Raw genomic sequence first — 27,530 nt, 5'->3', positions numbered from 1 at the left:
ACTCCTCTAACCCCATACATCTCCGTCTCGGCCCCCACCTCTGCACAGCACGCTCTACTGGACCGACTGGGGCAGCACCCCACGCATCGAGTACGCGAGCATGGACGGCTCGCACCGGCGCGTCATCGCCAACACCTCGCTCTTCTGGCCCAACGGCCTCACCATCGACTACGCCGGGCGGCGCATCTACTGGGTCGACGCCAAGCACCACGTGATCGAGCGCGCCGACCTCGACGGGCGCAACCGCAAGGCCGTCATCAGCCAAGGTGGGCGGGCGGCATGGTCCGGCTGGGACGGCCGGGAGGGAGGGAGGGCAGTTGCCACCGCTAGCGGATTTCCACCATGGGCGGATTCACTCCAGATTGTTCAGAAAACACGCTACAGCGGCGATTCTCACTTATATATTTACGTATGTTGAACTTCTTTCGAAACGTACGTAGCCGACCGTGCTAATCGGAGGTGCGGGAGAAGGACAACAAACTAAACGCAAAAAGCAGTTTCAAAGAAATCAGTTTTCAATCTAGATTTAAAAGTGCATAGCTGCAATGGCTTCCTAATATCGGAAGGAAGCAGAACTGGTTCACCGTGCGGGGCGCTAAACCACTGTGCTACTGCTCCCCCCAACTTCACATCAGAATCAGAATCTTTATTTAGACTGGAGGAATCCCATGAGCGATGGAGCTCATTATCACCGGTGTTCTTGTCCTTTCCGCGAGAATGTAACAGCCGAATGTCAAGGTAATGGCCTGCAATCGCTTTGACAGATCGTGTTGATTATGAATTAGCATTTTACACAACCGTACTTTCTCGAACGGGCTCACGCGACGCCCGGACAGGCCTGCCACACCCGTTCGCCATCACGGTGTTCGAGGACAGCCTCTACTGGACGGACTGGCACACGAAGAGCATCAACAGCGCCAACAAGTTCACGGGCAAGAACCAGGAGATCGTGCGCAACAAGCTGCATTTCCCCATGGACATCCACACGCTGCACCCCCAGCGCCAGCCGGCCGGTACGGAGCAAACGCCGCCCTCACCCCCCCCCGCCCCAACTGCCCCCCCACCCACCCAACTGCCCCCCCACCCGCCCACCATCTCACGGTGGCTAGGAGATGTTAACTACCTCGCCTGGTGTACAGGAGGTCGCGGGTTCAATCTCGACCCTGACGCCTGCTGTATATTTGGACTTTGCGTGTCGCTCTCCCCGTGGTCGCGTGGATTTTTCTGCGGGTCCTCCGGTTTTACCCTCCACATTTAGAATCAACCCTGCGTTCAGTGTATTTGGCTGCTATAAATTTCCACGTGGCGATAAGCTACTTCGTTGAACTATCATTTGTGATAGCCAGGTCGCTTCTGAAAAAGAGCTATGTAGCTCAGTGAGCTATAACCTGGTACAATAAATATAGTTTTAGTTTAAATTAACAGGCCTAGGTGCCGGGTTACATAGATTTTTTTCATGTTCATTTCGTATGCATAAACAGACAGGGGCTTGCATCGGGTACAGCTGCAGGTTAGGTTATCACACGGAACCGACGGCTCAGCATCAACGAGCGAATGGGATGGGAGTGACCGGCGACGTTTGTGAAGCGATGGAATTGCGGGGGTGTGGGGCATAAACAGAAAGGGGGCGGGGCGGGGGGAGTTTGGACAGGAGCTCCCAAACCTACTCCCCTGCACCAGAGCCCGTCCTGGACAGGGATGAACCGGGGAAAGAGGAGAAAAGAGTCTTCTCACAGATGCATTTCGGCTTCTGCAGCGGTTAGCGTCCTGGTTGCTTGTTGCGCACCTCAAAGTGCGCCTGGCCTGGCACGAGCGATGCGGTGACGTTACCGACAATGACGGCTGTTGTTGTTGTTGCGTTTGCGCGTGACATCATAAATTTGGACGTGACGACGTTAGCACAATAGGAATATGACGGGGGATGGGGGGGGGCAGAAAGAGGTGTTCGTTTCAATGCAACAATCGCGATTGTCTGCTGTGCGAGGGAGATCCCACGCTGGCGTTCACACGCGCGTCGTCACCGCGCTGGGTGCGTGTAGCGGTGAGCGCGCTGCGCTACTAACCCGGCGGCCCGGGTTCGATTTCGTCTCACGGTCAACGTCAGTGATAGCGATCATATGAATGGATCCCGGACTCCACCTATGTCGACTCGACCACAAATCAGTACCTGGTGTGGTGTATAAACATTACAGCTAAGGTGACAAAGGTGGTCGGGCGTGGTGCTGGCCACCCACCTCCTCGCATGCCTTGTCGGCCTACTCGCTAACAGCACTTGCCCCAACAGTCTTTTAAGGCTCTATGCGGGGGGGGGGGTCTTTGTCGTCTTTGTCTTGTGCAGGAAAGAACCGCTGTGGCCGGAACAACGGCGGCTGCAGTCACCTCTGCCTGCCCAACTCCGAGGGCTTCACCTGCGACTGCCCCACCGGCTACCGCAAGGCCGACTCGCACACCTGCTCCGAGCGTAAGCCGCGAGCGGTGGACTTGTATCCACCGGGCCTAACCCTCACCCCCCTCTCACCCTCTGCTCGCGATTCGATGAATTGTCACGATTCTGAGTCACTATTCCATAATTGATTCTTATCCTTTTTTTTTTGCGTCGTGGCGATGGTCAAAGGGGTCCCTACAGGGGGGTCGTGTGAACCCGTCACGACAGGTGACGTGTCGCCGTCGTCACCATTAGCCACGATGTATCCACTGCTGGATGAAGGAATTCCCCTAAGCAGTCGCCATCTCTCGTGGTTGCGCGATGCACCGACCCCCGTCCAGATCCAGCACTCAAGTTGACTTCGTCGTTCCATCTCTCGTCGGCGGGCGCGCTCCTAGGCGCTTTCCCTCCTTTTAGCCGCTACTCCGTTGTTAGTCTCGACCGTCAGCCATCGTTCCTCCGGGGCAGGACACGCCCAGCCCCAAGCCGCTTACTCCTCTTAACAGTCGGGACGATGTCTGCATGCTGTGAGAATTAGCAGACGGATTCTAACCACCCACGTACGCTTTCTGAACATGAGTGAGAATTGTGAGAATTTAAATTGTCATTTTCATGAGCATGAAAAAAATACTGACATTGCAATAATTTTTTTGTTTGAATGTGTTAAAGTTAAGGATAGTGTTATAATGCAAATCGTTAAATATATACCGAATACATGTATGTTTTTTCTGTACGTTTTAAAATTCTGTAATTGGTAAATGCGCAGCCCTGCAAGTGCCTGCGCACGCCACTGCTGTCCCCAGCACAGCAGAGCTCTCGAGAGCCCCCCTCTGGGGGTAGTCTTTGTCCGACCTTTCCACGGTAGCCAGATATTTTGTTTGTTTCACTCATTGTATTTTAAATGTTTTATATACAAATCTGAAACATAAAAATCTTAACATTCAACTCAGAAGTATTTGTGATTTGCCGTCCGTCTGTACTCGACGATCCTTAGTGACTGGTGCCCCCCTCCCCCCTCCCCTCCACCCCCCCCCGTGCCACCCCCTCCCCCTCCCTCCCTGCGATCAGGGCTTGACAAGTTCCTGCTTTTTGCCCGAAGGACGGACATCCGCCGGATCAGCTTCGACACGGACGAGCGCTCCGACGACGTGGTGCCGCTTGCCGACGTGCGCAGCGCCGTTGCGCTCGACTGGCACGATCGCTCCGAGCACATCTACTGGACCGACGTCATCACCGACACCATCAGCCGCGCCAAGTGGGACGGCTCCGCGCAGGAGGTGCTCGCCCCCCACCCCCCCTCAACCCCACCACCCCCCACAATCCGTGGCTAATGTCCTTCGATCAGCTGAAAGGGGAGATACTCGTTGAGCGGTGCTGGCTATGCTGTACGTATGTTTGTTGAACTTCTTTCGCACCGTACGTAGCCAAACGTGCTAACCGGAGGTGCGGAGAATGACAACAAACTAAACACAGGAAGCAGTTCTGAAGAAATGAGTTTGTCAATCTCGATGATGATTTAAAAGTGCATAGCTCCAGTGGCTTCCTTATATCGAAAAGAAGAGCGTTCCAGACGGCCAGCGCTGTGGAGGCAGTGAGGGTTGGTGGGTCACACAGATGTCGTGAAACCTTCCAGTGGGCGTCGAGGAGGTACCATTCCCCGGCTTGTCAGGAGATGGCTGTACAGCGAGTGGACTCATCACCATCTGTATGGGATACAGCGTTGCCTCCTCGCACGCGTGGGTTTTCTCTGGGTGCTCCGTTTTCCCTCCACTTGTGCAAAGTCGTTAATTGAAGGGAAACATCTTAACGTGTAGAGGACTGCAGAGCTGTGTCAGCACCTGTGGTTCCTCGCGCTTCTGCGTCGTTCTCGGTGTGATCGAGCGAAATCCCACCGATGCTACAAGTCGAAAAATACGATTTGATTGCACCAAAAATAAACCAGCGATACATGGTGTGGTCAAAGAATCAACCAGTTGGAGTAGAGGGTAGGCCATGATTGAATCGCCCTGTCAAGCGGGACAGTTCTGTGCTGGAGGCACTGACCCAGGTTACTCAGCCAGTCCACGAGTCAACCAAGTGTGGGACAGATCGCCCCTGAAGTCCTGGGGACGAATGTGGGAGTAGATGAATCAATCGAGCGGGATGGATCTGAACAAGGGAGGCGGACGCGGAGAAAAACGGCTCCGCTCAGCCCCGGTAACTGCCGCTCAGCCCCGCTAACTGCCGCTGAGCCCCGGTAACTGCCGCTGAGCCCCGGTAACCGCTGCACAGCCCTGGTAACCGCCGCGTGCGCCCCTTGCCCGCAGGTCGTGGTGGACAGCAGCCTGGAGAGCCCGGCGGGGCTGGCCATCGACTGGGTCACGGAGAAGCTCTACTGGACGGATGCAGGTGGGGAATGGGGGGGCTGGGGTGGGGGGGCGTGACGGCGTGACGGTGATCGTGGCCAACCCGCAGTCTAAGCGGCCGCAAAGTTCTCCGCGCACGTTCTCACGGCGACCGCCGGGGCTCCGGTCGGGATGTGGGCGAGCGGTTCGCTGATGCCCCCGCCGACCTCGGAGTGCAGGGGAATTCCGCGTGCGCCGAGTCGTGGGGTGCTGTAAGACAGCAGGTGCAGTTGATTTGCAGCGAGAGAGAGAGGGACGGTTCGTTTATGAGAGAGGCGGATGCTATGGTTACTGGGAGGGTAGTGCTTGTTGTTGCATCCCGACGTTGTTTAATAAAGACTTAAATTGTTTAATATCGACTCGCATACCGTGATTTGCTTGCTTACCGTGGCGAGACCACATCCTGGGCGTAATCGCCTTAAACCGTTTCATCAGTAAGGTTCTGAGAATTTTTTAAAAAAATAGGCAAAAGTGTGCATTTTAAATGTAACGAATGCGCGGGACCGACTGCCACACGCATCGGAAACGACAGAGGGACGGAGTCATCTTCTTGGTTCTTTCGGTAAAGTCACGTAGAAGGGAAGTAATAAAATAATAAAAATAAAACATAATAAAATGAAATAATTCTCACGACGTTTCGGCTACAACGCAAGCAGCCGTCTTCAGGTGAAGAATGAGACACTACCAAGCTAGCCGAAACGTCGTGAGAATTATTTTATTTTATTATGTTTTATTTTTAATATTTTATTACTTCCCTTCTACGTGACTTTACCGAAAGAACCAAGAAGATGAATCCCTGCAGTCACGAAAGCTTTAAATCGAAAGAGGGACGGAGCAAAAGTTATAAACATGCCTTGGGCCTCGGCGGGAAAGCGTTGTCCTCGGAGCGGGCGGGGGAACACGCTGGCACCACCGTTCGCAGATGTTGACTGGACACCTGTGAAAAAGAGCTTCATAGCTCATCGGATTCCTCCAGCATGAATCAATATTACGATTCCGTGTGTGGGGGGGGGCGCAGGCACGGACCGCATCGAGGTGTCGGCGCTGGACGGGGGCACGCGCACCGTGCTCGTGTGGGAGCGGCTCGACCGCCCCCGCGACATCGTCGTGGAGCCCGTCTCCGGGTGAGAACACACGCTCACACACACACACCTACACACACACAGACACACACACACACAGACACACACACACACACCCACACACACACACAGACACACAGACACACAGACACACGCACACACACACACACCCACACACACACAGACACACACACGCACACACACACGCACACACAGACAGACACAGACACACGCACACACACACACACCCACACACACACACACCCACACACACACACACCCATGCACCCACACACACACACACCCACACACCCACACACACGCACACACCAACGCCCACCCAACCCACCCAAGCACCGACTCCCACCCACACACCCACTGACCAACCCAACCAACCAACCCACCCACCGACTGTCCTATCCATCCATCGTTAGGTTGATCAAATTTAAGTTTTCAGTGGCTTGGTGCGTTTAGAGATGACGCGTCACCCTCCAGAGTGATTTGGGGAATTTTTAGTTTAACCACCCAGACATTTGAAACACACTGATGGTTGGGTGGCTAAGTGGCCAATTGTCTGAGTAGGTGAATTACTAATTGGGCCAGTGATTGTGTTACTATGTAGCTGAAGTGACTTAGTGGCTGAACGGCTGAGAAAACTATGTGTTTTAAACACGAATTGGCTAAGTGACTATGTCACTGAGTGCCTGAATGACTAAGTGACTTAGTGACAGAATAACTCGCCCCACCCCCCCGCCCCCCGCCCCCCCACCCCCCACTCGTGTCCTGGCAGCTACATGTACTGGACCGACTGGGGCGCAAGCCCCAAGATCGAGCGGGCCGGCATGGACGGCTCGGAGCGAGCCGCCATCATCAGCGCCAACCTGACGTGGCCCAACGGATTGGCCATCGACTACGACACCGGCCGGCTGTACTGGGCCGACGCGGGCATCAAGACCATCGAGTACTCGAAGCTGGACGGCACTGGGCGGCAGGTGGACATGGGGTTCGGTTCGGGGGGGTGTGCCCGCGTCTCTCTCGTTTATTTTACAACGGTAACGCGTCAGAGGGGAACGCCGCGCAATTCTTCATCTGGCCGCCCCCATTAAAGAGTCCCATGTGCCGGGGTGGCCACGTGGGTCAGGGGTCACGGGTCAGGGGTCATGGCACCGAGCTGGCACAGATGAGCACATGGGTTTAAATCTGATAAGTGAGTTTCAGCTGTTCGTGATTAAACCGTCTTCTCAAGTGTCATTCCGCCCCCCCCCCCCCCCCAGTGTGAGCATGAAGGACTGTGTTTTTGTTCAGAGGTAGCATAAATAATTCAAGTCGTTTGAATCAAATGTGCCCTCTGTTTCTCTGAATAAATTGGAATGACCGTTGTTCAAGGGGGGTTTGTTTTTCTGTAGCGCCCTCCACTGGCGTTGTGTTCTGTGACGCACGTGCTGCTTTGGAGCAGTGTTATCGTGTGTACGCATGTTGAACTTCTTTCATACCGTACGTAGCCAGAAGTGCTAATCAGACACAAATAGCAGTTCTAAAGAAGTGAGTTTTCAATCGAGAAGATTTAAAAGTGCACAGCCCCAGTGGCTTCCTTATGTCGTGAGAGGGCCGGAGGACCCCGAGAAAAGTTCACGTGACCACGGGAAGAACGAGCAAACTCCAAACATGCAGCAGGCGTCCGGGTCGGGATCGAATCCACAACCTCCTGTATACCAGGCGAGGTAGCTAACATCTCGCCACCATGATGAGATGTTAACTAATGCGGCCACTGCATCGTCATGTCGTGCCCCCTTCCCCCGCCCACAGGTGCTGATTGACACTCAGCTGCCTCACCCCTTCGGCCTCACCGTGTGGGAGGGCCGCGTGTTCTGGACGGACTGGCAGGCCAAGAGCCTGCAGAGCGCCAGCAAGACCACGGGCCTGGGCCGCGTGACGCTGCGCGAGAACCTGGAGAACCTCATGGACGTGCACATGTTCCACCGGCAGCGGCCAACCGGTGGGCGACATCGGACCAGCGCGCTCGCTCGTCACGCTCGCTCCTGATCTTACCGACTCGCTCGTTTCCCTCCCGCTAAAACACTTGCACACACGCTCACGTGCCCGTCTGCTCGCTCGTCAACTCGCCCACTTGCGCGCTCAGCCACTCGCTCGCTCGTTCGCTCGCTCGCTCATGGAGCAGCTCGTTCGCTCGCTTGCTCATGGAGCAACTCGTTCAATGACTCGCTCATGAAGTCTCCTCACTCACTCAATCGGTCGCTCGCTCGCTCGCTCACTCACTAAATAGCGCACTCACATCATCAAGCACTCATTCAGTCGTCAAATCACTCAGTCACCGACTCACTCGCCCATCCAAGTCACTAAAACCACACATCCGCCTTATGACATAGAAACGCTCAACGGATCGCTCCCCCTGCACCCCCCTCTGCCCCTGCCCCCCCCCCACCGTGTCCCATGCAGTGGCCTCCGCGTGCCTCCACAACAACGGCGGCTGCAGCCACCTGTGCCTGCTGGCTCCGCGCGGAGCTCACAGCTGCGCCTGTCCCACGGGCATCACCCTCAACTCGGACGGCACCACCTGTGCCCCAGGTGTGCCCCAGGTGGACCCCAGCCGCGGGCAGTGCCTACTATTCAAGCGTAAACTATTACGCTACAAAAAAAAGTAGCGACTGAGGATCGAGCGCAGGAACGCATCACTAAGCGGGTTATGCAAGCGCTGTTAGACAAGAAACGTTTTTGTTCGTTCTCTCTATACGGTAATTCTTAACAGGCCGCTATGGTAAATAAAGTGCTGTCTCCAACTCTTACACACTCTGCTTCTCACTGGCCTCCCTATTGTGGTGTGAATAAGGGCCATTGCCTGAAACGTCACCTATTATTATGATGATATATATTTTTTCCAAGTACCGGGGGTGGTGGGGGGCGGTGTGGAGTTCGTGGGGGGCTCAATTGCTCAGGTTTGGGATATGAGGCGAGGCTGGAGTGATGCTGCAGGAGATTCATCGCTGTTGCCTGTGTGGAGGCGCTGCACCGAGATGTTTCCGCGTCACGTGTGGTTGTGGTTTCATTGCTCGGGTATGTACGTACGTGTGTCGAACTTCTTTCGCACCGTACGTAGCCCACCGTGCTAATCGGAAGGGCAACAACATCTCGGATTGTGGGGAGAGGCCCGTAGAGCCGTTGTTTTTATTATTGCCATCAAAGGGTTCTTTTGTCATTAAAGTAATCGCATTGATTATTATTTATGATAATGTATGTATGTTGAACTTCCTTCACACCATACGTGGCCAACTGTGCGAAGGACAACAAGTAAACACAAAAAGCAGTTCTAAAGAAATTAGTGCATAGCTCCGCTGGCTCCCGAATATCGGAAGGAAGTGCGTTCCAGACGGCCGCACTCAGCATTCAGACCCAGTTTTGATTCCTCCCCAACGAAGGCATCGCTCCCAAGGGCTTGGTGTTTCTGCCCTTGCAACGGAGAATGATTCTCAATGGGGGTGGGGGGTGGGTGGGGGAGGAGGGGGTCTCGCCTACTAAACAAGGAACGCTGGTTGACATCACCGTAGAGGTTGGGCGTTTTTTGTGGGGCAGTCACCGATGATGATCGGTCGGCCGAGAGGCACAGCGCTCTGTCCCCCCGCATCTCCCCATGCGTGATCATTGAACATTCCTGACATTGCGGTGTGTCCCCCCCCAAACTCCCCCTCAACCCATCCCCCCGCTCTCCCCGCCTACCCATACCTCCTCTGCTCCCCTCGAGCAGGCATGAAGAGCTTCCTGATCTTCGCGAGGAGGACGGACATCCGCATGATCTCCTTCGACGTGCCGTACTACGCCGACGTGGTGCTGCCCCTCAACGGCTCGCTGAAGAACGCCATCGCCGTCGGCGTCGACTCCAAGCAAGGTGCCGCCCCGAGCCAACTCCGCTCGGTTGCCGTCGGAATCAGAATCGCGATGAGAATGTTCAATTCGGAGCGGAGGAATCCGATGGGCCGTAAAGCTCTTTTTGCACAGATGTCGCCGTCGCCGCTGTGCGTAGTCGTCATCGTCGATGTCATCATTGTTGTTGTCGTCATCATTGTCATCGTCATCATCAATGTCCTCCTCGTCATCCATCAATCACCACCATGAGTCCATTATCGTCATTGTTTATCAATCGTCATCATCACCATCATTCGTCAGTCTCCATGTTAATTTTATTGTCATTGTCCGTCATCATCATCATTCTTGTCATCAACCGACAATGACCATAACACATATCTTGATTGTCATCGTCTATCAATCATCATCTTCATGAACATCATTCAACCATACATTGCCACCTCCGAGCCGTTGTCTTGGACGCCGCTCTCCGATCTCAAATTAACATGCGAATCTCTCACATTAACATAGCCACCTCCACTCCCTCATCGTGGAGATCGCCCTCCGATCTCACATTAACATGCTAATCTCTCACATTAACATAGCCACCTCCACTCCCTCATCGTGGAGATCGCCCTCCGATCTCACATTAACATGCTAATCTCTCACATTAACATAGCCACCTCCACTCCCTCATCGTGGAGATCGCCCTCCGATCTCACATTAACATGCTAATCTCTCACATTAACATAGCCACCTCCACTCCCTCATCGTGGAGATCGCCCTCCGATCTCACATTAACATGCTAATCTCGCACATTAACATAGCCACCTCCACTCCCTCATCGTGGAGATCGCCCTCCGATCTCACATTAACATGCTAATCTCTCACATTAACATAGCCACCTCCGCTCCCTCGTTATGGAGGTCGCCCTCCGATCTCACATTAACATGCTAAATCTTGACTTAAAACTTTCGTGACTGCAGGAATTCATATTCTTGGTTCTTTCGGTAAAGTCACGTTGAAGATAAAATAAAAATAAAAGACAATAAAATAAAATAAAAATTAACTTTAACGAAAGAACCAAGAATATTAACATGCTAATTTCTCACATTAGTATCACTCTCCCCGCCCACTTCGTTTATGACCCTTGAGTTACACCCATTTTAAACCTTTAAAACAGTCTGCCTCAGCAGCTTTCCTCTTTACTCCTCCTGATGACGATCGCTTGTGTTGTGATCGAAACGTCGTAGTTTTTTGTTGTTTTCTTTCAACCTATCTACGTGACTTTACCGAAAGACCCAAAGAATATCATTCAAACATCATCACACGTATTTATCATCATCTCATCATCATCATCCATCGATCACCAGAATTAATTGTCATCCCATTATAACTCATCATCATCATCTGTTCACCGTCATTATCATTGATTCACATGGTGCTGTCCTTGCCACGTCTGTTAAAAAGCTACATGATCACGGATGTGAAAACTTGCCTGTGTACACAAATACACAACACGATTTGGATCTATGGACACTCGTCAACGGGCCAATAGCACCTTCGTATGTAGAGGACCACAGAGCTTTGGCGGGGGGGGGGGGGGCGTTTGGCGCTGGCCCGCCGCGTGGGCACCGCCTCTGCCACTTGTCCGTGGTCCTTCGCGCCTCTCAGTTGCTCCGTCTCTCCTTGTCGAGAGCGAGAGAGAGAGCAAACACTGAAATACCGTCTCAAGTTGAAGTTATTTTTATTACAAAGCCCACCCAATCTCTCCCCCACCCCCCCATTGCGACCGCACCTCAATGCTCTGTATCTGCCAAATCAACCGGGACACTGCTGCCCAAAAAACCAGCCTCACGCTCGCTTGCATGTTCATTGTGCGCGCCAGGCAAGGTGTACTGGTCAGACAGCACGCTCAAGAAGATCGGAAGAGCGAACTTGGACGGCTCCGAGCAGGAGGACCTCATCACCAGTGGTGAGTGACCCCCAGAAGTGGTGAGTGTCACCTCACCGCCAGCGGTGAGTGACACCACAAGTGGTGAGTGCCACCTCACCACCAGTGGTGAGTGACACCAGAAGCCGTGACATCCAGCAGGGCCCAACTCCAGATCCACTCGGATTGGGGGAGAGGCCCATAGAGTCGTTGTTTTGAGATTGTGTTTTTGTCTTTTTTATTACTTCCATCAAAGGGTTATTTTGTCATTAAAGTAATAACATTGATTATTAATGAAAATGTATGTCTGTTTAACTTTTTTCACACCGTACGTAGCCAAACGTATGAAGGACAACAAACGAAACACAAAAAGCAGTTCGAAAGAAATTCGTTTGGAATATAGATGATTTAAAAGTGAATAGCTCCAAGTGGCTTACTAATATCGGAAGGAAGAGCATTCCAGACGGCCGCAGACACGCATGAAAAAGCGCACGATTAGTTTGACCGTGTTTGGTCGATGGCCAGTCAAGATCCGCCGCTGCGAGGATGACGAGAGTCTGCGCGATGGCTTATGCTCCGTGACGAGATTGGCAGCGAGGTATCGTGCTCTTGGTTTGTGGCGAGCACTTGGTGTTTAATGTCCCCTCGGCCACGTCGCGGCGCAGGCCTGGTGACCACCGACGGCCTGGCGGTGGACGTGCAGGGCCGCAAGCTCTACTGGGCCGACACGGGCACGAAGCGCATCGAGGTGGCCAACCTGGACGGGTCGCAGCGCAGCGTGCTCATCTGGCAGAACCTCGACTCGCCACGGGCCCTCGCGCTCAACCACGACTCCGGGTGTGCGATCGAGTTGAAGCCCGCCGCTGCTCCTGCGTGACCCCTCCCCCACCCCCTCCCCCCACCTAACCCCCCCCCCACCCATCCCCCCACCCAATGCCTTTATCGGCATCGTCAACGTCAGCGTCGTCGTCATCGTCGCTACCATCGGCATCACTGACGACGGCAGCTGTTTGTTTTTATTATCGTCGTTAAGTGGCAAAGCTATGCATGGCCATGGTTGGAGCAACAGCAGCGTGGTTCAGTGTCGCAGTGCTCGTGTGACCCTCCCCCCCCTCCAATCACGATGTAATTGTCAAATTAAACTGATGGCCCCCCGTGTTTGTAAGTACCGCGGTGCGAGTCACGAGCGGCCGCACGATCTGACCGGGCGACCCCGTCTCGTCACGCCAGGTACATGTACTGGACGGACTGGGGCGAGAACGCCAAGATCGAGCGCGCCGGCATGGACGGCTCGGAGCGCACGACCGTCATCGCCCACAACCTGGGCTGGCCCAACGGCCTTGTCGTGGACCGTGCCGGCTCGCAGCTCATCTGGGCCGACGCGCACACGGAGGTGGGCGCTGATCACGCGCACGCCGCTCGCACGGACTTCTCACAAGCACGCCGCTCTCACCTTGCTCGCACGGGATGTTTAGCCAATACTAGCTACAACGTACGTGTTTTTAGCTCACCGATGTAGTTGGGATAAAAACAATTAGGTGGGGGTCATGAAAAAAACCATGGGAACAAAAATTATAAACGTACGTACGCACGCGCACACATCGGCACGCACGCATTCCGAGCGCCGTAACCCTCCCGGCGTCTCCCCCCTCGCCCCCCTCGCCCCCCCCCCCCGTCTCCCCCCCCCCCCCCCCCCCCGTCTCCATCACCCTCTCCCCCACCGCACGCAGCGCATAGAGGCGTCGGACCTGAACGGCAACCACCGGCGCACGCTGGTGTCGCCCGTGCAGCACCCGTACGGCCTCACGCTGCTGGGGCAGCACATCTACTGGACGGACTGGCAAACGCGCAGCGTGCAGCGGGCCGACCGCCTCCGCGGGGGCGCCCCCTTCACCGTGCGCGGGAACCTCGCCGGCCTCATGGACATCCACGCCGTCGACCGCACGCGCCCGCCCGGTCCGTTTTTCACCGCCCCCCCGCTCGCCCATGCGATCCGCGACGGTGCCTGTCCAGCGCTGTATCTCATCTGTGTCGTTTATAGAAATAAGTAACGCACGGCCTGCCTCTCTACCCCAATGATGGATGAACGACCAACACCCCCACGCACACCGGATCAACCGTGGTGTTTGTATAATCGGTTGCAGTGATCTTGAAAATACATCTCCAAAAAATTGGAATATGTCGGGAGTCTATATAGCCCGTGTTTACAACACTTTGTCAGTCCGCTGCTGGATACAGGCCTGGTCAGGTGAAGGATGTGTCGAGTCAATCCCGAACCAGGATTCTAACTCGCGACCTTCCGTTCGCGAGCCGCTCGCTCTACCGCCGAGCGGCTCAGCCGGTTCGGTTGTTGCAGCTCTGGAGACCGGGAGATCGTTGATGGACGTTCGGTCGCTGGGTTGACGATGGCAACCGGTCGTTGATCTCTCACCGAACAGAGCGTGGCCGCGTGACGACCGCTGCTGCTGCTGCCATCTTCCACTCCTGGCCGGCTGCATGGCTTCCGTAAATTCACAGTCGCGTTGCGCTCCCGACCCCCTGCGCGCGCGCGAGACGCAGGTTTCAACAAGTGCGGCACATTCAACGGCGGCTGCAGCCACCTGTGCCTGGCCCGGCCGAGCGGGCCGGCTTGCGCGTGCCCCACGGGCGTGCGGCTCACGGCGGACGGGCGCAGCTGCCCCGCGGGGCCCGAGTCGTTCCTGCTCTTCTCGAACCGCGCGTCCATCCGCCGCGTGTCGCTCGACACGGCCGACCACACGGACGTGACGGTGCCCGTGCCCGACCTGCACAACGTCATCTCGCTCGACCACGACGCCGCGCAGGGGAAGGTCTACTACACCGACGTGCACCTGGACGTCATCAGGTGCGGCCGGAAAGAGGGAGAAATTCGTCCTCTCGCTCGAATTGTTTTCCGGGACCACCGAGTCGGGCGGCACGTGACTTACTGTAGCAGCCGCGGCCACAGCGGGGGGGTATCCTGGAGGTGTTGTGACCAGGGCTTAGTTTCTCACTGAATATTTTCCCTGTCGCCGGTAGACTGGAGTCGGGCGGCACGTGGCTGCTGGAGCAGCCGCGGCCATAGCGGGAGGATATACTGGAGGTGGTGTGCATCGATGCGGAGTGCAGCGAGCAGAGATATTTTCTGGGGTTGTCAACCGGGACACATATCTGCCCTGGGTGCGACGCGCGTGCTATCACAAAGGGTAGCTCACCGAAGTGGCTTATCTTGTGGAAATTTAAAGCAGCCAAATACTCTAAACACGTGTTTCTAAATGTGGAGGGAAAAACCGGTGGACCCGGAGAGAAATCCACACGACCACGGGGAGAACGTGCAAACTCTAAGTATACAGTTGTCAGGGTCAGGATCGAACCCACGACCGCCTGTATACCAGGCGAGGCAGCGGACATCTCACCACCGAGTCACTGACGAGCGCGTCGCTGGCGCGGTCACGGCGCAGGAGGGTGAACCTGGACGGCACGGACATGGAGACGGTGATCGGGGAGGGCCTCACGACCACCGACGGCCTCAGCGTCGATTGGATCGCGCGCAACCTCTACTGGACGGACACGGGGCGCAACAGCATCGAGGTGGCGCGCCTGGACGGCTCCTGCCGCCGCGTGCTCATCAACCAGAGCCTGGACGAGCCGCGCGCCATCGCCGTCTTCCCGCGCAAGGGGTGCGGGCTCGGTGTGCGGCGCGAGGCGTGAGGAGCAAAAAAACGAGCGAAAGATGTCGGCCCCCTCGGGACATCGTGAAACACAACAGGGGTGAACCGTGCAATCGGCTTGAATTACGGCCGTAAGATAAGACGGAGATAAATGTGTTAATGTAAAAAAAATATTATAATTCATATCTGTCATCTTGAATCTTGTCCTATCTTGTCTGTAGGTTTTGATTTGTGGGTTTTGGTGATTTCCACGAATGTTTACGCGATCCGCACAACTCTTCCCCCCAAAGTGCTGCATCGCACGAGCTCGTGTTTATAATGTGTATATCGTGAATTGACGGCAAAAGGAACAACTTTAAGTCCAAAAATAACGAAGCGATCGCCGTAAATTGCCCCAAATCGGAGATAGGAAGGAGTAGAAGACGTTCATTCAACCTCACCGTCAGCCAGCAAGTGACCACTGATAATAATAATCATTTAAATTATAAGGCGCCCTTAAAACAAGCATTGTCATGATGGAAGAGAAGAGGAAGAGATCATCAGCATTCTTATCTAAAAAACAAAAACACATTTTGAACCTTTGACTTCCCCTCGCTGCGACAGGTACCTGTTCTGGACGGACTGGGGTCACGAGGCCAAGATCGAGAAGGCGCAATTGGATGGGTCCGAGCGCCGAGTCCTCGTGAACTCCAACCTGGGCTGGCCCAACGGCCTCACGCTGGACTACGACACCCGGCGGTGAGGCCTCATAAATCGCAGCGTCTTCATTACCCTCTACGGTCGGGCGGACGTTGCTTTGCGCGCCGCTGCTCTGTTAAATCTCTCTTTTTTTTTTTGCTACCAAGGAGTTTTGTTTTTATAGATATCATGTTTTTATTGCGACAAAAGTGCGAGCCCGGTACAACGTAGGTCTCCCGTGGCCACTGGTCCTCTCACACCGTAGGTTGACTCTCCTGTCATTATAATAGTAAGGAAAGACCAGGGATGAGAGGGAAGAGGGGTGGCAAAAGGAACATTCTACAAATCAAATAATACACACCCAGCTTATGGACGTGTGTACCAACCTCCCCTCGCTCCTAGCTCCGTCTCCACTTGTCCGCCCAGGGGTCCACCCATCTTTTAACCCCTTCCCTTCTCCCTCCCTCTGACCTCCTCGTCCATCCCTCTTAGTTTACAGTCTGTAGGAAGGGCGACCACCTGGTCTCGAATCCTCATTCCTTCAACAAGTCGTGTTTTACAATGTTATCCCAGCTGCGTTGTCGGTGTGACGGGACGAACGATTCGTTGGAATCTCTTGAAGATCGGCGGGCGGTCGTGCACAAACACGGACGGCGAATGGACGAATAGTGGCATGACTCGATGTAACCAAAACCCTCTCTGTCTGCCCTGCAAAATGTTCGAGGCACCTCCACAATTATTATTTAGTTGTCCTTCACCTGCGTCTTCGATTAGCGCGATTGACTACGCGCGGTGCAAAAGAAGTTCAACGTACATATGTACAACGATTATTTTTTATAAGTATGCGTATATATAATATATACTATATACGCCACGGTGGCAAGATGTTAACTAGCTCGCCTGGTATACAGGAGGTCGTGGGTTTGATCCCGACTCTGGAGTTGGAGTTTGCATGTTTCTCTCCCCGTGGTCGCGTGGATTTTTCTCCGGTTCCTCCGGTTTTTCCCTCCACATTTAGAAACGTGCGTTGAGAGTACTTGGCTGCTATAAATTTCCACATGATGATAAGCCACTTCGTTGAGCTATCATTTGTGATAGCCAGGTCGCTTCTCAAAGACAGCTGCATAGCTCAGTGGGCTTTACCTACTAAATTAAAAGTGCATAAAAGTGTACGAAGCAACAGCAACATGGTTCAGTGTCTCAGTGTTTGTGTGACCACCCCCCCCACCCCCCATCATCATCACCACAATCCATAGGCCGATAGCCCTTCTGTGTCCACTGCAGCGTGCGTGTGACCAGCAATGTAATTCAGCCCTTATTCATTCGTAAAATAAAACTAAAGGCGCACCCACCTGCCACCCCCCGTTTGTAAGTACTCATCGTTTAAACAAACGGCGCAGCTTCCCGTTGTTCCAAACGAACGTCGTTTTTTTTCTTCTTGGAAATAATAAAATAATAATAATAAAACATAATGAAATAATTCTCACAACGTTTCGGCCACAACACAAGCAGCCGTCCTCAGGTGGAGAACAGGTCTGTCGAGGAGACAGAGTCTGAATGACAAGCCCCGGGCTTGGAGCGACTATTTAAGTTGGGATGGAGGGGGCGAAGAGCGCCTTGACAAAATAATTTGCATATCAAGAGGAATTTACCATATTTATGGGAAATGCAGATATGCGATTAGTACTACTCGTGAAATGCGTAGGTTTGGCGAGGGGTTTAAAGCCAAAATAAAATTGAACGTCGTTTTGTCGTTGGGGGGGCGACCGCGACGCGTGGCGCGTGTGCAGCTTGTACTGGGTGGACGCTCAGCTGGATCGCATCGAGAGCGCCGACCTCAACGGGAAGTCCCGCGCCGTGCTCGTCAGCGAGGTTCCTCACCCCTTCGCCCTCACGCAGGTGAGCGAGCGGCGCCGCAGGGGGGTGGGGGGGCGTGGCGGGGGGGGCAAAGACTCCCCGCGACCGCCCCCCCCTACACCCGTGAATAGAAACGTGTGTTTAGATTATTTTTCGGGAAAAAATTCCACGTGATAAGCCACTTTTTTTAGCTATCATTTGTGGCCAGGTCAGTGGGCCTTACAATAGCTCAGTGGGCCTTACCTGGTAAAAAAAATAGTTTTATTTGTATTTCTTAAAAGTGATTTACTTATACTTTAACTATCCTTTGCACTCCCATCGTTTTTTTTGTATTGTTCGTTGGTGTAACGTTCTGACCCGCGCTCCTACTGGATATCGATATTGTTCGTTGGAGTAACGTTCTGACCCGTGCTCCTACTGGATATCGATGAAAAAGAGCTCCACAGCCCATCGGGATTCCTCCTTGAGTGTAACTTAAGATTCTAATTAACGGCGGGTGCGTGTCCGGCGGACGTCGCCCTGCGTCCATCCCGCAGCATGACCGCTTCATCTACTGGACCGACTGGCAGACCAAGTCGATCCAGCGCGTGGACAAGCGCACGGGCCGCAACCGCGAGACCATCCTGCCCAACATGGAGGGACTCATGGACATCATCGCCGTGTCGCCCCTCCGTCAGACTGGTACTTGCCCCACTCGTGACATGTCGCTTCTATTCCATTGGAACCTCATTTGCCAGTAAAAAATATGATGCAGGTATTGTGGTCTATGCAAACATGACTCCTTGTAAAAAAGGTGTCAGTTTTGTTGCCAGATAAAAGGGTAAAAAACCAATTATCGTCGTTTTTATAGTTACCCAGGGCGTTTTATTTTTTTTCCCCCGTTCTTTTTTTGTTTTCCGATACTTTTTCTGAATTGTGTTCCGGTACCACATACCACATACAGCTGCTGAGCTGCTGCTGAGCCGGACGCGGCTATTTTAATGACTGCTTCGTGACGTTACTTATTAAGGAACACCGCCATTGCGGCTCTTGAAATATTTAGTTTTTTTTCCCGAATTCGACAAAAATGGCTTTTCTTGTTAGTTTGTCCTCTGACCCCTGGCTCATTTACATTTAAAATATATTTACGTATATATATATTACTGTAGTTTACCACACTTTGTTAATCCGCTGCTGGATGAAGCCCTCCCCACGCTGTGCCGGTTACGGGGGCTGTTTGACCATACTTCACCGTGATGGGCAGTGTGGGGTGGTGAAAATGTACGTATGTTGAACTTCTTTCGCACCTCATGTCGCCAACCGTGCTAATCGTCGGTGCGAAAAGGTTCCCCAGAACTGAATCAGATATTGCTCTCTGCTATCGATGTTAGCCATGGTTGGGAATTAAACTGGAGTCTCCAGGTTCACAGTGTGGTGTGCTAACCTTAACAACTGAACGTTTAAATGGGATTTTTTTAATATATATCTTTATCTTAGCTGGACATGACATTAATCCAGACAAACGTGTGTATTTGGCCTCGGCCAGTCGACAGCGTGGCTATCTCAACCATAGCACCGTGATCACCCGGCTGAAGGGTGGGGGGGGGAGCTCAAGTGCCGGGCTACGGAGAGAGAGGCAATTGGATGCCGGGTGGCGGGCGGTAAATTCATTGCTCGCACCGAGGCCCGTGCCAACCGCGCTATGCCCCTGTGTCCAGTGGAGATGTGTTGCTGCGTATGTCGTTGTAACGGGGTTTGTATCCGGCCAGGTGGCTCGGGCATCAGAGCGAGCGGCTCGCAGTTGGAAGTCTGTGAGTTCTAATCCTGGTTGGGGGCGGTTGACTCGGCTTGTGATCACTCTGGGGTCGATAAAACGAGCACCACTTTGGGGGGAAATCAAGTTTGTGGATAGACTCACCGCTGCCAAAGTAATGTGGGGGTTTCCACCTACGGTTCGGGGCTCTAAACCGAAGATGAGCACCAACGCTACAATGCTCATTTGAGCAACGGGAAATTGCCTTAGTTTAGTTTTTTGTTAAAGAAACAATTTACATATAAAAATAATATAATAATATATATTTTACAAATATATAATGCCTCGTCACAGAGGCGTTGTTTCTCTGTGTGTCTCTGTGTGTGTCTCTCTCTGCGTGTGTGTCTCTCTATGTGTCTCTTCCCCATGTGTGTCTCTCTGTGTGTGTCTCTCTCTCTCTCTGTCTCTCTCTCTCTGCGTATGTTTCTCTCTCCGTATCTGTGTTTGTCTTTCCTTTAACATTCCTACTGTACTCTGGATTCTTTAACGACAATAAAAACAAATTCTTATACATATTAAACAATTTTAATGATTTCCACGTTTCCCCCCCCCCACGACCCCCGCCCCTCAGGTACCAACGCGTGCGGAGACAACAATGGCGGCTGCTCGCACCTCTGCTTCGCCAGGGCCACGGACTACGTGTGCGCGTGCCCTGACCGGCCCGACCAGCGGCCGTGCTCCATCGGTAAGCGCCGTGTTGGTGTCGGCCACACCACCTCTGCCGAACCCCCCCAGCCGCACCACTTCAGTGGCACCACCCCAGTCACACCACCACAGTCACACCATGCTAGCCACATCACACCAGTCACACGACATCAGCCACACCACCTCTGCCGAACCCCCCCAGCCGAACCGCTTCAGTGGCACCACCCCAGTCACACCACGCTAGCCACAACACACCAGCCACACCACCACAGCCACACCACCCCCTGTCTGCACCACCCCAGCCACACCACATCCACCACACCACACCAGCCACACCACCCCAGCCACACTACCCCAGCCGCACCACCCACTGTCCACACCACCCCAGCCACACCGCCCCAGCCGCACCACCCCGGCCACACCACCCCCTGTCTGCACCACCCCGGCCACACCAACTCTAAGTCGACCTAGGAGAGAACCAGGACTGGCTCAGATTTTCGTCACTGGTGTTGGCCGTAAGTGGAAACCTTACTTGGGTCACAGGGTTCGTAACCACTGCACTGCCATTCCCCAGTATGTATACACATGATACTGGGCAGTATGTGTACACGTACACATATTGTTTATTGGGTATTAGCCCAGTAAAACGTTGGCATTTGGTTGGAACCGCTGTTCTATATTGGCTGTGAAGCAACTCGCGTTCGATTTGATTTTGCTAAAAATTATTCGCGCGCTCGTCTATGAATGACGAATCAAAGCGAGCTGTTATTCATCATTTAAAAACGAATTTAAACTTCCCCGGGAACCCCGCAGTGCCGGGAGTTGTGCCGGAGCCGCGGGAGACGACCCCCGCAGTGACCAGGTCCACGAGCCGGCCCCTCGCCACCGAGTCGGCGCCCGCTGCCCCAGCGCCGCCGTTCACCGTCGCGCAGACAACGAACCCCGCCAACACCACCGTGAGGTGAGCGCCGGGCGCGGTAAACGCTTTGTGGTGTCGACGGTCCGGGGAGGATGCGAACCGGGATAGAGCCCTGGGGGTGATGGGCGGCCTCGCACGTTGCGCTCATAGTAAGAAATGTTGTCGGTATGCTGCACGCTTTGCTTTTTTGGTGGACCAACTTGTTTTTCGGATTGAACCGGGGGGGGGGGGGGAAGTTAGATATTCATTCACGGGAATTAGTCTCGTAAACATGTTACATTTGTCTTCTTGGTTCTTTCGGTAAAGTCACGTAGAAGGGAAATAATAAAATAATAAAAATAAAACAAATAAAATACAATTCTCACGACGTTTCGGCCACAACGCAAGCAGCCGTCCTCAGGTGAAGAACAGGTCTGTCATTCAGACGCTGTCTTTCCGACAGACCTGTTCTTCACCTGAGGACGGCTGCTTGCGTTGTGGCCGAAACGTTGTGAGAATTGTATTTTATAATGTTTTATTTTTATTATTTTATTATTTCCCTTCTACGTGACTTTACCGAAAGAACCAAGAAGATGAATCCCTGCAGTCACGAAAGCTTTAAATCGAAATGTTAGATTTGATGACGACGATGGTGTTAATGATGAGCAATCGGGCCATAGCTACGGGGCTTCTGAATGTTTCTACTCAGAAATACCCCGTGGCGAGTCATCGGGTCCATCGCGAGAGTGGGGGCGCGGGGGAGGGGGCAGGGGCGGCGATAACGGTGAAGCATGACGCCGTTGCTTTCCACGCAGGTGCGTGGAGAATGCGGAGGGAGGGCGACTGTGCGGAGCTCTCTACAACGAGACGGCGCGGGTTGCCAGCGGTGAGTGGTGCCCTCGCAGCCTCAGGAGCGGTGCTTGCAGCAGACCTTCAGGCTTGGTAGCCCTGCATCAGTCACTCACGACCGTCTCTATACTCGATAGTATAATGCCAGGCAGGGGCGGCTCCCAGATGGGCGTGTGTATGTATGTTGAACTTGTTTCGCACCGTACATCGCGAACCGTCCCAATTGGAGGTGCTGGGGAAGGACAAGAAAGTAAAGACAAAAAGCAGTTCTCAAGAAATGAGTTTTCAATTGAGATTTAAAAGTGCATAGCTCCAGTGGCTTCCGAGCATTGGAAGCAACAGCGCTCCAAACGGCCGCAGAAACGCATCTGAAAGCGCACGGTGCAGTGAAAGTGAGTGGCGATGTTTACACACCGCGCCAGGTACACATTTGAAGGCTGAGTTGGCCTAGGCGGTGTGAGAGAGCAGTCAATTCCCTCCGTTATCAAGAATCCACTGTCACGTGCCCAGGTTCTAGAGCTTGAGTAATACTTACGGGATTTGTAAACAACTTACGTAACATTTTAGATGGTTAACCGGAGCCTTACTGTGCGATTGCCTCAGACAAAGTCACCCAAGGTGTGCCCGATCTCAGGATGAGCTGGATGTTGTGAAATGTTTTGCTTTTTAATTTGTGTGTGGTTTTTTTTCTTCTCCCTGAAAGATTCCGGTCTGCACACGGCATACATCGTCGGTCTGGCCATGTCCCTCGTCAGCGTCCTGGCGCTCATCGCCATCATCATCGTGTGCAGGTGACGACTGGCCCGCCGCGACCTCGCAGCGCAACCACACAACCTCCACGCAGCGACCGCCGCCTTGTGGTTACATCGGAGCGGTCCCAAACGTTAGGAACGCTCACAGATGGCGGTGTAAGCGCGGTTGACATTGGCACTGCTGCGAGGATGAAATGGGGTTTCCCGCGGTCCACCCACCTTCGTCAGGAGCCCGGCACATACCCCCCCCCCACAACCCACAGATGCCCGTGTAGTTGGATCAAACTCCAATTGCCCATAAAACAATCATCTGCACTCTCAACCTGCATCTGTTCCTCCCTTAAACCCCATCTCTTCTCCCTAGCCCATCCTGCTACTGCTACTGCCTGGTCTCCCCAGCTCCGACCAGGCCTATCTCAACCCCTATCACTACCCCAACCCCTATCACTACCCCAACCCCTATCACTACCCCAGCCCCTATCCCAACCCCTATCCCTACCCCAGCACCTATCCCAACCCCTATCACTACCCCAACCCCTATCCCAACCCCTATCACTACCCCAGCCCCTATCCCAATCCCTATCACTACCCCAGCCCCTATCCCAACCCCTATCCCTACCCCAGCCCCTATCCCAACCCCTATCACTACCCCAGCCCCTATCCCAACCCCTATCACTACCCCAGCCCCTATCCTAACCCCTATCACTACCCCAGCCCCTATCCCAACCCCTATCACTACCCGAGCCCCTATCACTACTCCAACCCCTATCACTACCCCAACCCCTATCACTACATTTATCACTACCCCTCCTTAAACACTTCCCACCCATTCTCCTAACCGTCACCATAACTACTCCACTCTTTATTATCTCGACCATTATCAGTGAGAATGGGCTGTTCCCCCGACTCTGTATGATGTAAGTGGCTCAAGTGAGTTCCGTGACAAACTTGGCTGTCAAATGCAGATTCTTGAATACGGATATTTTAGTTTCTCTCCTCCTCCTCCCCTTCTGTCTTTCTGACTGCAGGAAAAAGAAGACTGCATTTGAGGACCCGACGTCAGACAACCTCATCTACACGAACCCCTCCTACCGAGTTGCCACGCAGGCCGTGAAACTGGAGGTCGCGCACAAAGCGCCGGGCAGAAGCCACGTTCACTACAAGGAGGTGCGTACGTACGCGCGTGTACGTGCGTTGAACTTCTTTCGCACCGTACGTAGCCACCCGTGCTAATCGGAGGTGCGCGCCCCGCGATGCCCCCCCCCCAACCCCCACCCACCGTGCCACAACTAGCCAGCTAGCCTCGAGAAAAGCCTCCTGCTGGGAAAAGGCGCCTTGTGTTGTTGTACAGGCCTGAGTCAGGTCGTGGGAGCTCTTGGGGAGACTACCTGGGCAGCCAGGTGGCCAGCTGATGGCAGGACAGCAGTGGATTTAATCCATCTGTGTGGAGTTTTGAGTGTTACCCTCCCCCCCACCCCATTACGTGTGGGTTCTCTCCATTTCCCACCCATATGAAGCAACAAAAACAACAACAACTCGTTAATGGAATTGAGGCAAACATACCGATGCAGGACTCTCCTCAAAAAGAGTCTTAAGACTCAGTGAGCCTCATCTGGGTGCATAAAGGAAATCGTTATAATTATTAGTCATAGGCAGAGGGACAAAAATGTACATTCTGCCAAGGTTAAACATTACCGCATCGGAAGGAGCCTGACAAATAATCTGAATCTCTTGTGCAGTATTTGTCACCCACTCAGATTTTCATTCCGTTGCATTCTTGTGTCACCTTACAGCTGGGATTTTCAAGCGACTCTTTGTCCCCCTTTATATTTTGAGCCTCGTTTGCATCAGGTACCGGTTGGGCATGCGTTGTGTGTGTGCGCCACGACCCAGCGTGGAGACATCTAGCTGCTGCATGGCCTACAGGGTGCAGCAAAAACATCAGGAGCCCGTACGTCTGTGCAGTCAGTTGTACAGCGGACGCTCGGACCGTGCAGTATTCGATTGGACACGCACGTCGCGAGCATTCTTCGCACGGGATGCTCGATCGCTCGTCGGCACGTCCACGTTGATCTGAGCACAGTCGGCTCACGTATTCAATGAGCATCAAAATAGCCGCAGTATTTTTCCGGGGAGTTTTGAGGTTGTACCGCGCGATGTTAGGACCCACGTGCTGGCAGGTCCTGCGGCAACCGATTTGGCTTTGAGTGGAAATGTCAGACATGGCGTTGGACAACATTCGCGGCACAACACGAAGGAGAGAGAGCTCGGGGTAAGCATTTACACCATTGGAACCTCATTTGCCAATAAAAAATATGATAATTGTTTTTTTACCCTTTATCTGGCAACAAAACTGACACCTTTTTTACAAGGAGTCATGTTTGCATAGACCACAATACCTGCAGTCATAATGCAAACAAAAAACATAACTCTGATAATGTATGCGCCTTTTGGCGTCATCTGGTCCAACACCATGTGAGACTAGGCTCTAAGGAAAGCTGTCTCGGGTGTGGACCAATCAACTTCAAGGACAGTGCATACTTTATCAGAGTTATGTTTTTTTTGCATTATGACTGCAGCTATTGTGGTCTATGCAAACATGACTCCTTGTAAATAAGGTGTCAGTTTTGTTGCCAGATAAAAGGGTAAAAAAACAATTATCACGAAGGAGAGAGCGGCCACGCGGCCTAACCAATGTGATCCTACGCGGTATCCGCGAAGACGCTCCGGCCGGCTCCTGACTTTTGACGCACCCTGTAGAATGCGAAGGAACGCCGCCCCGTTCGTTCTGTCGCGTTTCATTCCTAACTGGTGTTTTTTTTCATCCCATCTATCCTTTAATTTCGTGCCATGCACCAGATCCCCCCATTTCCAACCGCATTTTTTTTTTTACCGAGCAAATCATCTTTTTTTTTTTCTCCCGGGGTATGTTTTGAGAGGGTGACTTTTACACTGCATGTGCTGGCGTGATGTTTTTTGTGCCGCGTTCTCTGTGTGAATATTTTAACGTAACTGTCAATACAGTTGGTGCGTCAATCGATTAATAATTTACACATTTCGCATTTTGGATCGTGAATTAACAAACGCCATTTCCATTTGTGTTGAAACTACTCAGCTAATCGACTCATCAGTGATCCGTTAAATATACGTTGAGGTATGCTGAGAAGGGAGAGTTGGTGGTGTAGTGATTGAGTGGACTACCCTATGAACCCCGTGATCCGAGTTCGATTCCCGACCACGACTAACATCCGTGGCGAGATACCTGATACCTCCTTCCCCAACCTCTACTTTCCAGCGTGGTGAAGTATGGTCAAACAACCCCCATGACCGATATGGTGTGGGGAGGCCTTCATCCAGCGATGGATTGACAAAGGGCTGTCAATCATAAATCACACAGACAATATTACATTTCATGAAATATAACATTTGCTGAATGTAAGGGAATACCCATTGGCAACCACGTTAAGCGTACAAAGCTATAGAAACGCACATCTACAAATTGTAAAAACCTCATAAAAAATGCATAACCAGCGAGGCGGTTAATGCACTCCTTGAAGAGAAATGCATAAATAGTAAAAATGGAACTTGCTTAGCAGGCTTAATGTGGGAGAGCAGCCTGTACAGATGCCACTGATAACGGCCCGTTCCCTAAAGGAAACCTTGCTGTGTCCTGGCAGCACCCGTGGCACCTGACTCCCACGAATGCTCTATAGGCGTGGAACAATTTGCCTCACCCCCCGCACTTCCCTCGCTCTGATCAGATGAATTATCACTATTTAGCCATCAATATTTGAAAACCTATCCTCTTTTTTTAACATTGTTCATGTAGCGCCTGTAATGGCTGCCAGGGGTCACATGCCCTAAAATATTCGATACCATATATACACACACACGAATCAAATTGATTATCATTCCCAGTATTTGATGCACATGCTGGACTCAATTTCACATGCTGGGCTCAATTTCACATGCTGGGCTCAATTTCACATGCTGGGCTCAATTTCACATGCTGGGCTCAATTTCACATGCTGGACTCAATTTGACATGCTGGACTCAATTTCACATGCTGGGCTCAATTTCACATGCTGGACTCAATTTCACATGCTGGACTCAATTTCACATGCTGGACTCAATTTCACATGCTGGGCTCAATTTCACATGCTGGGCTCAATTTCACATGCTGGACTCAATTTCACATGCTGGACTCAATTTCACATGCTGGACTCAATTTCACATGCTGGACTCAATTTCACATGCTGGACTCAATTTCACATGCTGGACTCAATTTCACATGCTGGACTCAATTTCACATGCTGGACTCAATTTCACATGCTGGGCGTAAGAATCGATATTTCATTGTTGCGCCATCCAGTGGTGGCGCTAGGCGTAAGCACACAAAGCAAAAGAGCCTCGAGTAGCTCAAGGGCCCCTGGATTGAAACTAAAATATATATAGGGGTACACCAAATATTCACTTAACTTTCTAATCTGACCCCTACGAGACATTTGTGAAAAAGAGCTTCATAGCTAATTTGATTCCTCCAGTATAAATAAATATTCTGATTCTAATCAGCTGGCGCTCAGATCCCAATGAAATAAACTCAAAACTTACCATGCATTATTTCACACAATTGTGATATAATGAAGCTATGCAGCTTGTCCAACGTATCACGGTTGTCTTCACGTGGCCCACTCAAAATAGGACTTTGT

The 27,530-nt window shown here is 52.7% G+C and overlaps 1 protein-coding gene across 1 annotated transcript in view; it reads left to right on the top strand.

Moving 5' to 3' along the window:
- The window catches only part of LRP4 (LDL receptor related protein 4), a 133,401-nt gene that overhangs the window by 103,375 nt on the left and 2,496 nt on the right, over nt 1-27,530 (top strand). Inside the window, exons 14-37 of the mRNA XM_078859232.1 lie at nt 49-266; nt 837-1,013; nt 2,339-2,461; nt 3,494-3,702; nt 4,732-4,813; nt 5,828-5,933; nt 6,682-6,883; nt 7,698-7,887; nt 8,349-8,477; nt 9,652-9,792; nt 11,638-11,724; nt 12,348-12,519; nt 12,913-13,075; nt 13,413-13,638; nt 14,242-14,545; nt 15,141-15,359; nt 15,954-16,088; nt 17,819-17,927; nt 18,422-18,566; nt 20,249-20,362; nt 21,136-21,283; nt 22,036-22,106; nt 22,773-22,860; nt 23,850-23,988. Coding sequence (XP_078715358.1) covers nt 49-266; nt 837-1,013; nt 2,339-2,461; nt 3,494-3,702; nt 4,732-4,813; nt 5,828-5,933; nt 6,682-6,883; nt 7,698-7,887; nt 8,349-8,477; nt 9,652-9,792; nt 11,638-11,724; nt 12,348-12,519; nt 12,913-13,075; nt 13,413-13,638; nt 14,242-14,545; nt 15,141-15,359; nt 15,954-16,088; nt 17,819-17,927; nt 18,422-18,566; nt 20,249-20,362; nt 21,136-21,283; nt 22,036-22,106; nt 22,773-22,860; nt 23,850-23,988 — 3,697 coding nt within the window. The remainder of the gene's footprint in view (nt 1-48; nt 267-836; nt 1,014-2,338; nt 2,462-3,493; nt 3,703-4,731; nt 4,814-5,827; nt 5,934-6,681; nt 6,884-7,697; nt 7,888-8,348; nt 8,478-9,651; nt 9,793-11,637; nt 11,725-12,347; nt 12,520-12,912; nt 13,076-13,412; nt 13,639-14,241; nt 14,546-15,140; nt 15,360-15,953; nt 16,089-17,818; nt 17,928-18,421; nt 18,567-20,248; nt 20,363-21,135; nt 21,284-22,035; nt 22,107-22,772; nt 22,861-23,849; nt 23,989-27,530) is intronic.

The sequence above is a fragment of the Lampetra fluviatilis genome, chromosome 8 (genome assembly GCF_964198595.1).
Source record: "Lampetra fluviatilis chromosome 8, kcLamFluv1.1, whole genome shotgun sequence".
Classification (NCBI taxonomy): domain Eukaryota; kingdom Metazoa; phylum Chordata; class Hyperoartia; order Petromyzontiformes; family Petromyzontidae; genus Lampetra; species Lampetra fluviatilis.
This window is presented reverse-complemented; position numbering and strand designations above follow the sequence as displayed.